The 13234-nt window shown below is 42.3% G+C and overlaps 1 protein-coding gene across 1 annotated transcript in view; it reads left to right on the top strand.

The window, feature by feature from the left end:
• Nucleotides 1–1755: 1755 nt before the first annotated feature.
• STK31 (serine/threonine kinase 31) overlaps nt 1756–13234 on the top strand; it is a 53206-nt gene continuing 41727 nt past the window's right edge. The window contains exons 1-4 of the mRNA XM_008148046.3: nt 1756–1803; nt 3472–3518; nt 3607–3659; nt 7886–7984. Coding sequence (XP_008146268.2) covers nt 3491–3518; nt 3607–3659; nt 7886–7984 — 180 coding nt within the window. The 5' untranslated portion in view covers nt 1756–1803; nt 3472–3490. The remainder of the gene's footprint in view (nt 1804–3471; nt 3519–3606; nt 3660–7885; nt 7985–13234) is intronic.

The raw sequence follows: 13234 nt of genomic DNA, 5'->3' as shown, positions 1-13234 counted from the left end.
AAGTCTAAATGTAAAACCTAAACATGTAAAACTTCTAGAAAATATAGGAGAAACCTTTTGTATTCTGGGTGAGCCAGAGACTTCTTAGAAACAAGACAAAAGCATGATCCATAAAAGACGAAAATGATAAATTGTATTTCATCAAAGGCTCTTTGAAATACCCTCTTTTAGAGAATGAAAAGTCACAAACTGGGAGAAAATCTTTGCAAATCTGAAAGAGTTCTACCCACAGTATATAAAGAACTGCAAAACTCAACAAGAAAACAAAAAATAGGAAAAATTTTGAACAGACACTTCACCTAAGAAGCTATATAGATAGAAAATAAAAGATACTCAATATTTTTAGTCAAAGAAATTCAATTAAAAGCACAAAAAGATACCACTATACACAAAGTGTCTAAACTTAAAAATACTGATCATAAAAAATGATGGTGAGGATATAGAGCAACTACAACTCTATAAAATACTAAAACTATTTTGTAAAACAGCCTAGCAGTTTCCTTAGAAGTTAAACACACTCAACTATACGACCCTACTTTTCTACTTCTGTATATCAACCCAACAGAAATGGAAACATTTGCCCATACAAATACTTGCACCTGAATGCCCATAGCAGCTTTATTTGAAACAATCCCAAACTAGAAACAATCTAAATGTCTCTCAAAAGTAGACAAATTGTAATCATCCAATGGAATAGCACTTAGCAATGAGTAGCAACAAACTATTCATACAGGTGACAAAATAGGTGACTCTCAAGAAAATTATGCTGAATGAAAGAAACCAGATAAAATGTATGTATTGTATGATTTCATTAACAAAGAATTGTAGAAAATGCAAACTAATGTATGGTGACAGAAAGCAGAATCTGCCACTTGGGGTAGGTAGGAGAGCCAAATAGGAGAGGGAACATTTTTGGGGTAAATGAAATGATTATCATCTTGATTACGAGGATGATTTCAACAGTGTGTATGTTAGGTTTAATCAAATTGTGCATTTTCAATACCTGCAGCTTATTGTTAATTATACCTCAATCAAGGAATTAAATTAATGGAAATATTTTTTTTCAAATAAGTTTTTAATTTCCTAATGGAAATAATTTTAACTGTTGTGCAAGGTTTGCCACAAACTGTATTATGTGTATATAACCAGACACCTAAACTATATTAATGTACCCCCTTTCCTTCTGCCCCACCCCCCTTCCTTGGAGCGGTGGAAAAGCCGCGACACGAGAGAGAAATAGAGGCTGGGCCGAGAATGCTTGTGAAGCTACGAATCTGAAAACATTTTCATGCACCAAGGCCCGAATTTTCCCCTTTCCCTCTTGTAAAACGAATGTTGGCATTTTTCTCATTTCGCTGTTTTAAAACTGGAATCAGCGCCAACCAATTAGGGCAGAGCACACAATTCACGCCACTGCTTGATGCCTCGCGGAAGGACCTTGCCTTTAGCGGAAGGACCCTGCCTTTACCCGCAGGTGCGATGCATCCCCCCACCTCCTGCAACCCCGCTGCACGCAGGCCCCGCGCAGGGCTCTCCGTGCACGTGGCCCCGCCCAGCGTGCCCTGCGGGGCCCAGGCCTCAGCGGCCACGTGAGCACGTGAGCGCACCGGGAGCGGGATGGCGCAGGGCGGTGTGCGCAGGCGCCACTTGGAGCCCCAGCGGCCGAGGCTCGCGCGGTAAGTCTGCGCGTGCACCACGGGGACAGGGACGGGGACGGTGAGCCGTGGTGGCGGGAGAGGGCTGCGGGCCCAGCATGTGGGGCTGGGACCACGCTCCTAGGGATTGTGCGGCGGAAAGTGTGAGGTCAGTAGTCGTCGAACGGGTAGGGGCGAGGGTGGCCGCCTCCAGGACCGCGGCCTGGCCCCTGGGTGCCGGTTAGGCCTCCGAGCGGGCGAGGCCCACCTCCTGGCCTGCCCTCGCCCTCGAGCCGCCGGCCCGCTTGCGAGGGTGCGGCCCCCAGCCCCGGCCCAGAGGCCAAACCTGCTTGCAAATACCTCTGGCCGAGGGCTCTCGGGGAAGACGGTGGAATTCTCTCTTCTGTGCCATTTAATCTTCAAAATCGCTCGAAACAGTTGTCGAGGAGCGACCTGGACTCCAAATCATCGCCCTGGATTTGCGAGTGCCCATTTGGTAACCCAGGTTTGCAGAAAAGTCGTTTTGACCGCCCTCCGCCCCCCCTCCCCGTCCTCTCCCCCCACACCCCTTAAAATAAGATTTAAAACGATTCTAGAAAAAGCTTCTTAGGTGTCTGGTGGGATTTCCAAAGCCAACATTTTCATTTTTACTAAATTGAACTCTCGGTGTCCTTAAACTGACTCCAGCTTGGTTTTAAATTTTTGCTCAACTTAAAAATTACCTGCTGACCAATATCAGAGGAAGGATCCTTGTTTTGAAAATGTTTTGATGCTGCTGAGTGTGTGTGAAAAAAAGTTTTTAAAGCTGTAACAAAAATTAGGAGACTACAGTTAAAATTTTTTTTATGAACTTCCCCCACCCCCCTCCCCAGACAGAGTTAACTTTTATCTCTTTGAGAGAACATTTTAAACTTCGGTATAGTTAGATAACTTTAAAATCTCTTAAATATATACTTTCAGTTTTCTTTAAAGCACTAACATTTATGCATGTAAAGTGCAATATCCTAGTGTATTAAGTGTAAAATTATAAAGCAGTAGGTATTTATTTTGAAATATTTTGCAGTTGGCAAAGTTTGTTATGTAATAAAAATTATTATTATTTTAATCCTCACCTGAGGATGTCTTTATTGATTATAGAGAGGGAGGAAGGTGGGGGGTGGGGAGAGGAGGAGAGAGGAGAGAGGAGAAATATGGATGGGTTGCCTCCTGTAAGCACCCTGACTGGGGATCGAACCCTCAACCTTTTGATGTACAAGTTGATGCTTCAACAAATGGAGCCTCCCAGCCAGGGCTGAAAATTATTTTTGAAATAATGGGAAAAATGTGATTCTTTTTGCAAGTCTCTAATTGCAAGGTATCTTCAAAAGCAGAAGCCACTGTACCTTTTAAATAAAATTGATTACCAGTCTGAGGCATTTGTTCTCTCTCTATATTTGTAGTGTTTCTTCTTGTTTAAATTATAGAAGGCCTGCTCTTGTTTTGGGAGGACATCAATTAGTTTAAAAGAATATGCACATTGTTATGAAGTATTGATTTATGTAACTGATCACAGTGTGCATGAATTATCCACTTTGGTGTAAATTTGTAAAAGTTTTGCTAAAGAGATAATTTTAAAGTTGGTGTTTGTATATGGTGAAAATGGAAAATACAGTATACTAAAAACAAATAAAATAATTATTGAACAAATATTTTTGAGGTCTTTTTAAATATAGAGTTGAATTTTGGTAACTTTACTTAGTGCAAAACATATTTGTAGGAACTTGAACATTAGGTTTAGTTTTTTCACTGCTAATGGACAGATTATTAGAATCTAATTCAAGATATTGCATTGTTTTAGTTTTTCAGGAATTGTCCAAATGGATGAAGATATACATTACAATAAAGGTACTTACACTAAAAATTATTTTTGGATGTAAAAGTTAGATGATTTTGATTAATTTCTAATTTTCTTCAAACTGTGATTTGGTTTTAGTTGAAGATGTGGTTGGAAGTCATGTGGAAGATGCAGTAACATTTTGGGCCCAGGTAAATCGCAGCCTGGTTGATTTTCTTTCCCATCCTTCCTCCACTAACACAGGTCCTCCCCAACAAAAACAAAAATAAAAATCCCAGAATACATCATTGTCATTCTTAGTTTCTAATTTTTGACAACCATTTAACACAAGGCATTATTAGAAGACAAACAGCTACAGCAGGAGCTTAATACCTGAGTTCTGAGTTGAATGTTCATAATATATTAAGTATAAGCAAACAAGAGTGTAATCATGGTTCACAATTACATTGAATTTAACACCAGTGATCTAGGCTGCATAAATTACTAAAGATGCTGAGAGATTTTTATTTGTGAAGTTACAGCTCCATCTAGTGATATTTTATAAGATTGTTTCTTGAAAGATAATCTGTCATTTTTTCCTAATGGCTTAATTTTGAATTTGATTTACAATATCTTTCTCATTGCAAAATTGGAAGTAGTAATGAAGTACTAGTAAGTTTCTATTAGTAGTAAGGCTTCAAGTCAGATCCGTTTATTCAGGTTTAAATAAAAAGCCAGGCACCAAAGTGCATGTGTTCCTGAATTTAAGATGGTGAATCCCTTTAAGGAACATAAGTACTCACTTTTAATTTTGTGAACTACACATGAAGGGAAGGGAATGATATTTCTTTGTACTTCCTACAGCATGAGAAGTCCTTATTTTTAAAAAAATATATTTCATTGATTTTTACAGAGAGGAAGGGAGAGGGATAGAGAGTTAGAAACATCGATGAGAGAGAAACATCGATCAGCTGCCTCCTGCACACTCCCTACTGGGGATGTGCCCATAACCAAGGTACATGCCCTTGACCGGAATCGAACCTGGACCCTTCATTCCGCAGGTTGACGCTCTATCTACTGAGCCAAACCAGTTAGGGCGAGAAGTTCTTTTTGTGTGTGGGTGGAGTGAATTGGCAATGTGGGAAATAGAATTTATGAGAAAAAAAGTTATAGAAGAATCTGATTAACCCAGAGTTCTTAAGTCTGTATAGAAAACATATTGGAGAAGGAAAGCTTGTGGCAGATTTGTCTCTGTATTTTCTAAAGTGTCCACGTTTCAGTTCTATGCCCTTTGTATTAATAGCATAGCATCTGTGTCACTCTCAACAGTGTCCCCGGTTGAATGATAAATTATGTTTAAGCTCATTATATAGGAACGTTTATTAGTTTAAGATTTTCTAAACCAGTGCTATCCAGTAGAATAATATGAACCATATGGATAATTTAAAATTCAGCAGACACATGGCTTCTCTTAAATTGGTAGTGATATTGCAGAAGTGAAGTATCCTGTTCAGCGCATCATATTGGGAATTCATCATATTGATATATCTCATTATTGATGACAGTAACCTTGATCCATTTGGTTATGGTTGTAACTGCTAAGTTTCTTCACTGTAAAGTTACTATTTTTCCTTTTGCAGTTAATAAATGTTTTAGAGGGAGCTACATTGAGACTAATCTTGTTTCTCTTCAATGTTGTACCCACAAATTTTATTATTTATTAGTATGGTGCATACCAAATGATGATTTTCTATTTTCCTCATTCCTTCTACATTTATTAATTGGAATTCTGTAAGGAAGAATTGTCTGTTCTCCACCATTTAATGATTTATATTAATATGGACAGTGGGTATATATATATATACATATATATAGTCCATGGGATATAATCCAATACTATATCCTATATAATAAAAGCCTAACATGCTAAGTGTCCTGTTGACTGGTTGGCTTTTCAACCAATCAAAGCATAATCCTACCTAATAATAGACAAATATGCAAATTGACCGTACCTTCGCTATGCCCGCGATTGGCCAGGAGGCGTGGGGAGGCGGGACTCGGGGTGGCCGGGGTAGCCGATTGGGCCGGCGGGGTGCTGAGCTCGCATCTCAGCGTCTGCGCCATGGCTGTGCTGCGGCACACAAGGGGCCTCTGGGGCAGCGAGCTCACGTCCCTCCGCGGACCATCAAAAGCAGGGGAGCTGGGTGCCTGTCCGTTCCAGCACCAGGCCGGAGGCTTCTGAAAGGCCTGGTGCACCAGCGGACAGGCACCCAGCTCCCCAGTGATCGAAAGCGAAAGCGTGTAGGGGAACCTACACGTGCATGATTTAATCATGCACTGGGCCTCTAGTATTCTAATAATATGATAAAGGCTGCTCAACCGCTCGCTATGGCATGCACTGACCACCAGGGGGCAGATGCTCCAACCAGTAGGTTAGTTTGCTGCTGGGGTCTGGATGATGAGGACTGAGCAAGATGGGCCAGACAAGCCCTGGAGCCCTCCTGTGGTCCCTCCCCAGCTGGCCAACCTCCCGTGTCCATCCCTGGCCCCAGTCATACACTGGTGGGGTCCCTCGGCCTGGCCTGCACCCTCTCAAAATCCGGGACCCCTCAGGGGATGTTGGAGAGCCGGTTCAGCCTGATCCCACAGGCCAGGCCGAGGGACCCCACTGGTGCATGAATTCGTGCACCGGGCCTCTAGTTTATTTTATAATTTAATTTGTTGCAGCTTCAGGCATTAGGAGAGTGTTCACATTCATTGGCTATTGCATCCTTTAAATATATACCCATTTTTTTTATAGCATTTCTTTACTTTCTGGCCCCACCAGATATTACAGGATTGCCTTTTATTTCCCTTTTCTAGCCCTGGAATCAACCTCTCTCCAAGGAACACTGGTTCCTTTTATTGGAGAATGGTGTTTAGAAATCAAAATGTCCTTATTGCTACTGGAATGTCACTGCGTCTAGGCCTTCTCAGTAGACAGAGCTAGAAAAGATATCTTATGTAATAAAAGTCCAACGACCGAAACAGCAGAATGACCAGAGATCAGAATGACCACAGCTCCTCACCCTGGCCAGCCCCACTCCCCAGCAGGGACCCCCACCCCGATCCAGGGCCCCCAGCAGGGCAGGCTGGCCAGCCCCCACCCATGCACCGGGCCTCTATCCTATATAATAAAAGGGTAATATGCAAATTTTCTCTAATGGCAGAATGACCAGAGGGACTGCTTGACTGGTCACTGTGAGGCGCTCTGACCACCTCTCTGTTCTTTTCCCTGGCCAGCAGGCTCCGATTGCCCGATGGCGGACGGGGAACTGGGGGTGGGTGGCGCCAGGCCAAGGGCCCCGCCCCACCAGTCACCCCACACACAGAGGACAACCCACACGAGGGCGTGGCTGGCGAGAGGGCGGGAACAGCCTACCTCTCGGTCTCTTCCCCCAGCCATCAGGCTCCAATCGTCCGATGGCAGAACCGGGGTGGGTGGCAGCGGGGGGCAGGGCCAGCGAGTGGGCAAAACGGCTGACATCTCGGTTCCTCCCCTCGGCCTGCTGGCTCCGATCACCTGATGGCAAACGGAAAACCGAGGGTGGGTGGCAGCAGGGGGCAGGGCCAACTGCAGGCAGCCAGGGAAGATGGCCCTGATCACAGGCCAGGCCTAGGGACTACCTGCGCATGAATTTTGTGTGCTGGGCCTCTAGTATATGTATAAGAACCCTCTCACTCATATACACATCTATATTTCTCTTTATCTCTGTGTGTCTCATATATGCACAATTACATACAAACATAATGCAGACACATGCACCAATAGCATGTATATTATGAGTTCATTCTGATACCTTCCAGTTCTAGTCTAACGCTGTAGATTTATTTAGACTTCCTTATTTGTAATTTCTTTCTTCCTGCTCTCATTATTTACAGTATATTTACTTACTTGTTCAATCCTAGTATATACCTAATTTTGAACTGTTATCCCAAGAATCTGTAAGAAATGAATTTAACTAGATTACAGTATTTGTGTACAGGGGAATGTATACTTTTGAAATTATGTTTGCATGTTTCCTTTACACAACAACAAATATGTGACAAGACTTAAGTCATTAGATCAAAATATGTTATCCACTTTGAGCAATTAAAGTTTGATTTAAAGTAAAATCCAGAGACAATTGTTTAAATTTACCTCTTCATATTAATAATATTTTGGTATCTTGGTTTGAATTCCAAGTAATTTGAACTCATTGGGAAGTAAACATTTTCTATAGCCTAGTCCCATTTTTTATAAAGAACTCATTTGAATTATGAAAAAGTGACATAAAAATTTGATTTAATTTCCAATGCTTCAAAATCTTTTAGGTATTATGCTTAGTAGAACCCTTAATTGAATAACACTATCAAATAATATTTTACTGAATCATACTAAATCTGTTCTTCCTTCTAGAGTATCAGTAGAAATGAGGATATTATGAAGATTGGTTGCTCACTGTCTGAAGTTTGTCCTCATGCCAATTCAGTTTTTGGGAATCTTGATCTAAAGAAGGTGAGTCATATTCTTGGATATAATTACCCCATCTGTCATGTTAATCTTTCCTATATCTTAAATTTTATAGTTTTTGAAAATTTTGATATATTTGAAAGGAAGAGGCAAAATTTTAGAATATGTATAAACTGTAGTCATAGTAAGTTTTTTCTTTTGAAATACTTATGGACTATCTGCTATGCGCCAGGCACTGTGTTAAGCATGGAGTATACACTGGTGAACAAAATAAGAGTCCTTGTGTGAAATTTAAGGAGGCACTTAAGCAAGTGCAGAGTTGGTACCTCAGAGTGAGTGAGTGCCTCTTTAAATTTTGTGTGTTGGGTGCCTTGCTTAGTTAAATGAGAGGTAGATGTCTGTATTTTAATATGGAATTAGATGCAAAGTAGTGTATGTAAAATCAGCTCATTTGTGTAAAAATGTATAAACATATATCCTAGTGTATATGGAGCATTAGTGTAAAAATAAAATTACTTTCAAGAGGCTCATGTTGAAGAGGGTTGGGAAGGAAGTCTTATTCTTTACCCTTTTCAATATACTTTGATTTTCTTCTAATTAATATGCCTTTATAGTTTTATTTTAAAATTATTAAACCCCAATGGCATATATAAAATGTGTGAAAAGAGGAAATTTAGAAGGAAGGAAACAATGTGGCTTGGAGTTGACATCAGAATGGAGAAGGAAATGCAATTTATAAAGTTTTTAGTTTTTTAACCCTTTGCACTCGCTTGCTTTTTTCTCGATTCCTTTATTCTGCTTGGGATTTAATTTTTTAAATACCCCAGATTTTACAAAGCACGGCAGTAGAATAAAAAACTGGAGTTTCTTTTCATACAAACTTATTTATTTGGATTTTTTTATATTTCAAATTATTGATACATTCAATAACCATCACACTCAACATCCGAGTGCAAAAGGTTAAAGCATCCTTATAGTCTGTGACTGTGTTTGATAGTGTTAAAAATTAAAAACACAGCTGGTTTTCTTCTGTTGAATGCAAAATCAACTACTTGCTTAACAAAAAATGTAAACAAATTTCAATAATAGACTTATAAATGATTACTCAGTCATCTCTGATTATCCATGAATGGATTATACTTTGTAAATTTTCTTTAGTGATTGAGTGGCTCTCTCCTTCTCACCATGTAAGCAGGTCATGAGCAGTTGAGTTGGAAAGAAGCTGGGAACCGGGCTCAGTGGGACTATGTTTAAAGACAAATAAATCTGTTTGGGATAGACTTGTATATGATGATAACTTCAGGTTTCTCAAATTGGTTGGGTCCCAGCTCTATTCCTGGATACAAAGTGTCCCCACCTTTACCTAAACTGGGTTGCAGTGACATACCATTTCTGTCACCTGCCTTATATCCAATGTTTATTTTATTAGTATAACTAGGGGTCCAGTGGACAAATTCGTGCACCTTGAAAGGAATTGTGGGCCGTGAGGCTGCAGTGGGCACAGGGGTGGGTCTCGGCCCATCCTCCACGCCCCTACCCGGCCCTTCCAGCTGCAGCCCCCAGTCCCTTGTCTGCCGGCAGCCCCGCTCCTGCCGCCACCGCTCCCACGTGCTGAGGGTGCCTGCCGGGCCCCGCTCGCACCTGCTGACTGCAATTGGGGCTGGCGCCAACAATGGGTGCAAGCAGCGGCTGCTGCCCTGCTTACCTCTCAGGAGCAGGGGGAGGTGGAGAAGCCCTCAGGGGTGATTGGGGCTGGCAGCTGCCCCTCGCATACACTGATGGCTCTGAGCAATTGGGTCTGGCACTGTGTGCCAGCAGGGGGTGCAAGCAGCAGCTCCGGCGCTGGCAGCAGGTGCGAGTAGGGCTGGTGCCTGCAGCAGGTGCGAGTGCCGGGTAGGACTGTGGTGCGGAGGAGCAAAGAATTTTCAGTAACCACCACAGGCTCACCCCAATGACAGCAACCGGCGCCCTGCCTTGGTCTGGAGCCCCTGCTCCGCTCACCTGCTCCACCATACCCCCCGCGGTTGATGCCTGCCATGTTCCATGTGCGCCCCCTGGTGGTCAGTGCACGTCATAGCAACTGGTTGTTCGGTTGTCCTGCCATTCGGTCTATTTGCATATTAGGGTTTTATATATATAGCTAGATTACAAAGTCTTAACTAAAGATAATGTGACCTTTTGTAGAGTTTGAAATTGAATAGGACTGTAGATTATCAGCTATTTTTGCTACTAAGCCTGTTTGCTTGTTGGAAAATGAAGTGACATGGTTGGGAGAGGGTACCATGCCATGCGTGCCCTTTCTTGCCTTCCAGTTGAATGTTAGCTGAGGGAACCACAGTCAAGTGCTAATTGAACACACCTATTCTTTGTAGCTTTTGCTTTGGTAGATATCCATGTGTCTCAATTGACTTATACTTTGTTGCCTTGTGGAATTAAAAATTTTAAGTTTCACACTGTTTATTCTTTTTGCTTTAAAATCTGTGAATTTGTTCTAGTTCAGAGTGATATGCTTAAAATTAGTCTTACTCTGTCACTCAACCTTTTTTTCATTATGCCCTTCTAAAGCATTTTTCCTCCTAATGGTTCTCTTTCCTTCAAGACATTTAAACATCACAGATATACCATAGAGCTGTTTATGTTGTCAGGTAGGGTTGAACTTGGGAGGGCTACAAACCATTATAATATCTATGATGCCTCCCCACACCTAAAGAACCAGTTTTAACTTCCTTGGGGATATTTTCCCCATTGAGAATGAATGATTTATAGTGGTTTTCTGTGTTGTGCCAGCACAGCCAAGGGTTCGGCGAGCCTGAGGGTGGGTGGCGAAGGATGTAGAAAAGACAGACAAAGAGAATAAGCTGGGTCTAGATAGATCTCCTGTGCCTGGCTAAGGCCACAGAGAAAGATCCAGACAGCAAGCTGAGTCTTTATTTTATAGCCAGAGGTAAACAAGGTAGTGGTCACCATAGTTACAATGTTCTTGTGAGTTTCACTTGTTTTGGTAGCACTTGCTGCACCTCCCACAGCCCATTAGCTACCCAGATAGGATCTAGGGAGTGTCATAAGGTCAAACTTAATTATGCTAAGAGGGCTGTGCCCTCTAAGCTGGGACTTGTTTGTGGCTTTGCCAACAGGTCAATGCGAGGCTTAACCCTATAGCCGCTCCCTACAATTTTCAACCGGGAGTGATTTTTGTATTCTTCATTCCAAGGGGACTTGGGCAGTATCTGGAGACCTTTTAGGTTGTCACAACTGAGAGGGTGTTACTGGTATCTTGTAGGTAGAGGGCAGGGGGATGTTGTTAAACATCCTGCAATGGACAGGACAGCCAACACCCCTCTGCCCCCACCCTGCAAAGAATTATCCTGTCTCAAATGTCAGTGGTGCTGAGTTGAGAAATTGACTTAAAATATGTAATTTTTTCTCTGTTTTTTTATTAAACACTAGAGGCCCGGTGCAAGACATTCATGCACTGTGGGGGGGGGGGAGGGGGGCGCGGTTGTTCCTCAGCCTGGTCTTCACCCTTTTGCAGTCTGGGAGTCCTTGGTAGATGTTTGACGGATGGCTTAGACCTGCTCCGGGCCTAAGCCATCAGTCAGAAATCCTTAGCACTACCACGGAAGCTGGCCACTGTGCTCGCCAGCTGTCAGCCTGGCTTTTGGCTGAGCAGTGCTCCCTCTGTGGGAGTGCATTGACCACCAGGGGGAAGCTCCTGCATTGAGTGTGTGCTCCCTGGTGATCAGTGTGCGTCATAGCGACTGGTTGTTCCGCCATTTGGTCGATTTGCATATTACCCTTTTATTAAATAGGAGGATAATTAAATTAAAATACTGATTTAAAGTAAATGAAAGCCTGGTGTTAAGTATATTATCTGATTTAATTTTATCTACTCAATAACTCTAAACTTCTTATTTATAATAATAAAAGGTTAATATGCTAATTAGATTGACGTCCTTCCAGACGTCCTTCCGGATGAAGCCCAGGCTGGAGCGAAGCCCCGGTCTCGGATGCCTGCCGGTAGCCAGAGGGAAACAGCCTGGGGCCCGGGTGCTGGAGGGAAGCCGGTGCCTGCAGCTGGGGAAGGGAAGGCCTACTCTTGCACCAATTTTCGTGCATCGGGCCTCTAGTCTATATATATAAAAGCCTCAACAACTGATGCACAGGATTGGGCTCCTCCTGTCTGGATCAGGCCTGTGGGGATCGGGCTCCCTTCTGTCTGGATCAGGCCTGTGGGGATCGGGCTCCCTCCTCTCTATGTATCAGGCCTGCAGGGTTGGGCTCCCTCCTGTCTGGATCGGACCGAAATCAGCTATCTGACATCCCTGAGGGGCCCTGGATTGCAAGAGGGCACAGGCCAGGCTGAGGAACTCCACGTGTACTAGGCCTCTAGTATATAAAATAAAAAGTATAAAAACCATTCTTGGCTGGTACGACATACGGATCCCACCATAATTAAGAATTAGACTTAAGTGGCATGTGCTTGGAATATTTATGTTTAAAGAGCAATTAGTTGTGTCAGTTATGTCTTCATATATTAAAACAGCATGATTTCAAGTCTTTGATGCTTGGGCATTTTTTTACTAAAGTATAGTTGACATACAATCAATATTAGTTTCAGATGTACAACATAGACATTTAACATTTTTGCTTATGAAGTGATCACCATTAAGTCTAGTAACCATCTGTCACTGTATGAAGTTACAATATCATTGACTATCTTTCCTATGCTGTACATTACATCCCCATGATTTATTTATTTTATAACTGGAAGTTTGTACTTCTTAGTTCCCTTCACCTTTTTGCCCATTCCCTCACTCCTGCAACTATCAGTTTGTTCTCTGTATCTATGAGTCTGTTCCTGGTTGGTTTGTTTGGATTTTTAGATTTCACATATAAGTGAAATTATAGGTATTTGTCATTCTCTGCCTGACACTTTGTTTCTTTGTTAAATATGTTTTTTATTAATTTTAGAAAGAGGGAGAGAAAGGCAGAGAGAGGGAGAAACATCAACGATGAGAATCATCAATTGGCTGCCTTCTGCATGTCCCCTAGTGGAGACTGCAATCTGGCCATGTGCCCTGACTGGGAATCGAACTGTGATTTCCTGGTTCATGGGTCAGTGCTCAACCACTGAGCCACCAGTGGCCAGGCTGTCTGACTTATTTCACTTGGCGTAGTACCCTCTAGGTTCATCCATGCTGTTGGCACATAGCAAGATTTCATTTTTTATGGCTCAGTAATATTCCATTGTGTGTGTGTGTGTGTATACATATATATATATGTATATATATATAT

Source organism: Eptesicus fuscus, chromosome 14, assembly GCF_027574615.1.
Source record: "Eptesicus fuscus isolate TK198812 chromosome 14, DD_ASM_mEF_20220401, whole genome shotgun sequence".
Taxonomy (NCBI): domain Eukaryota; kingdom Metazoa; phylum Chordata; class Mammalia; order Chiroptera; family Vespertilionidae; genus Eptesicus; species Eptesicus fuscus.
This window is presented reverse-complemented; position numbering and strand designations above follow the sequence as displayed.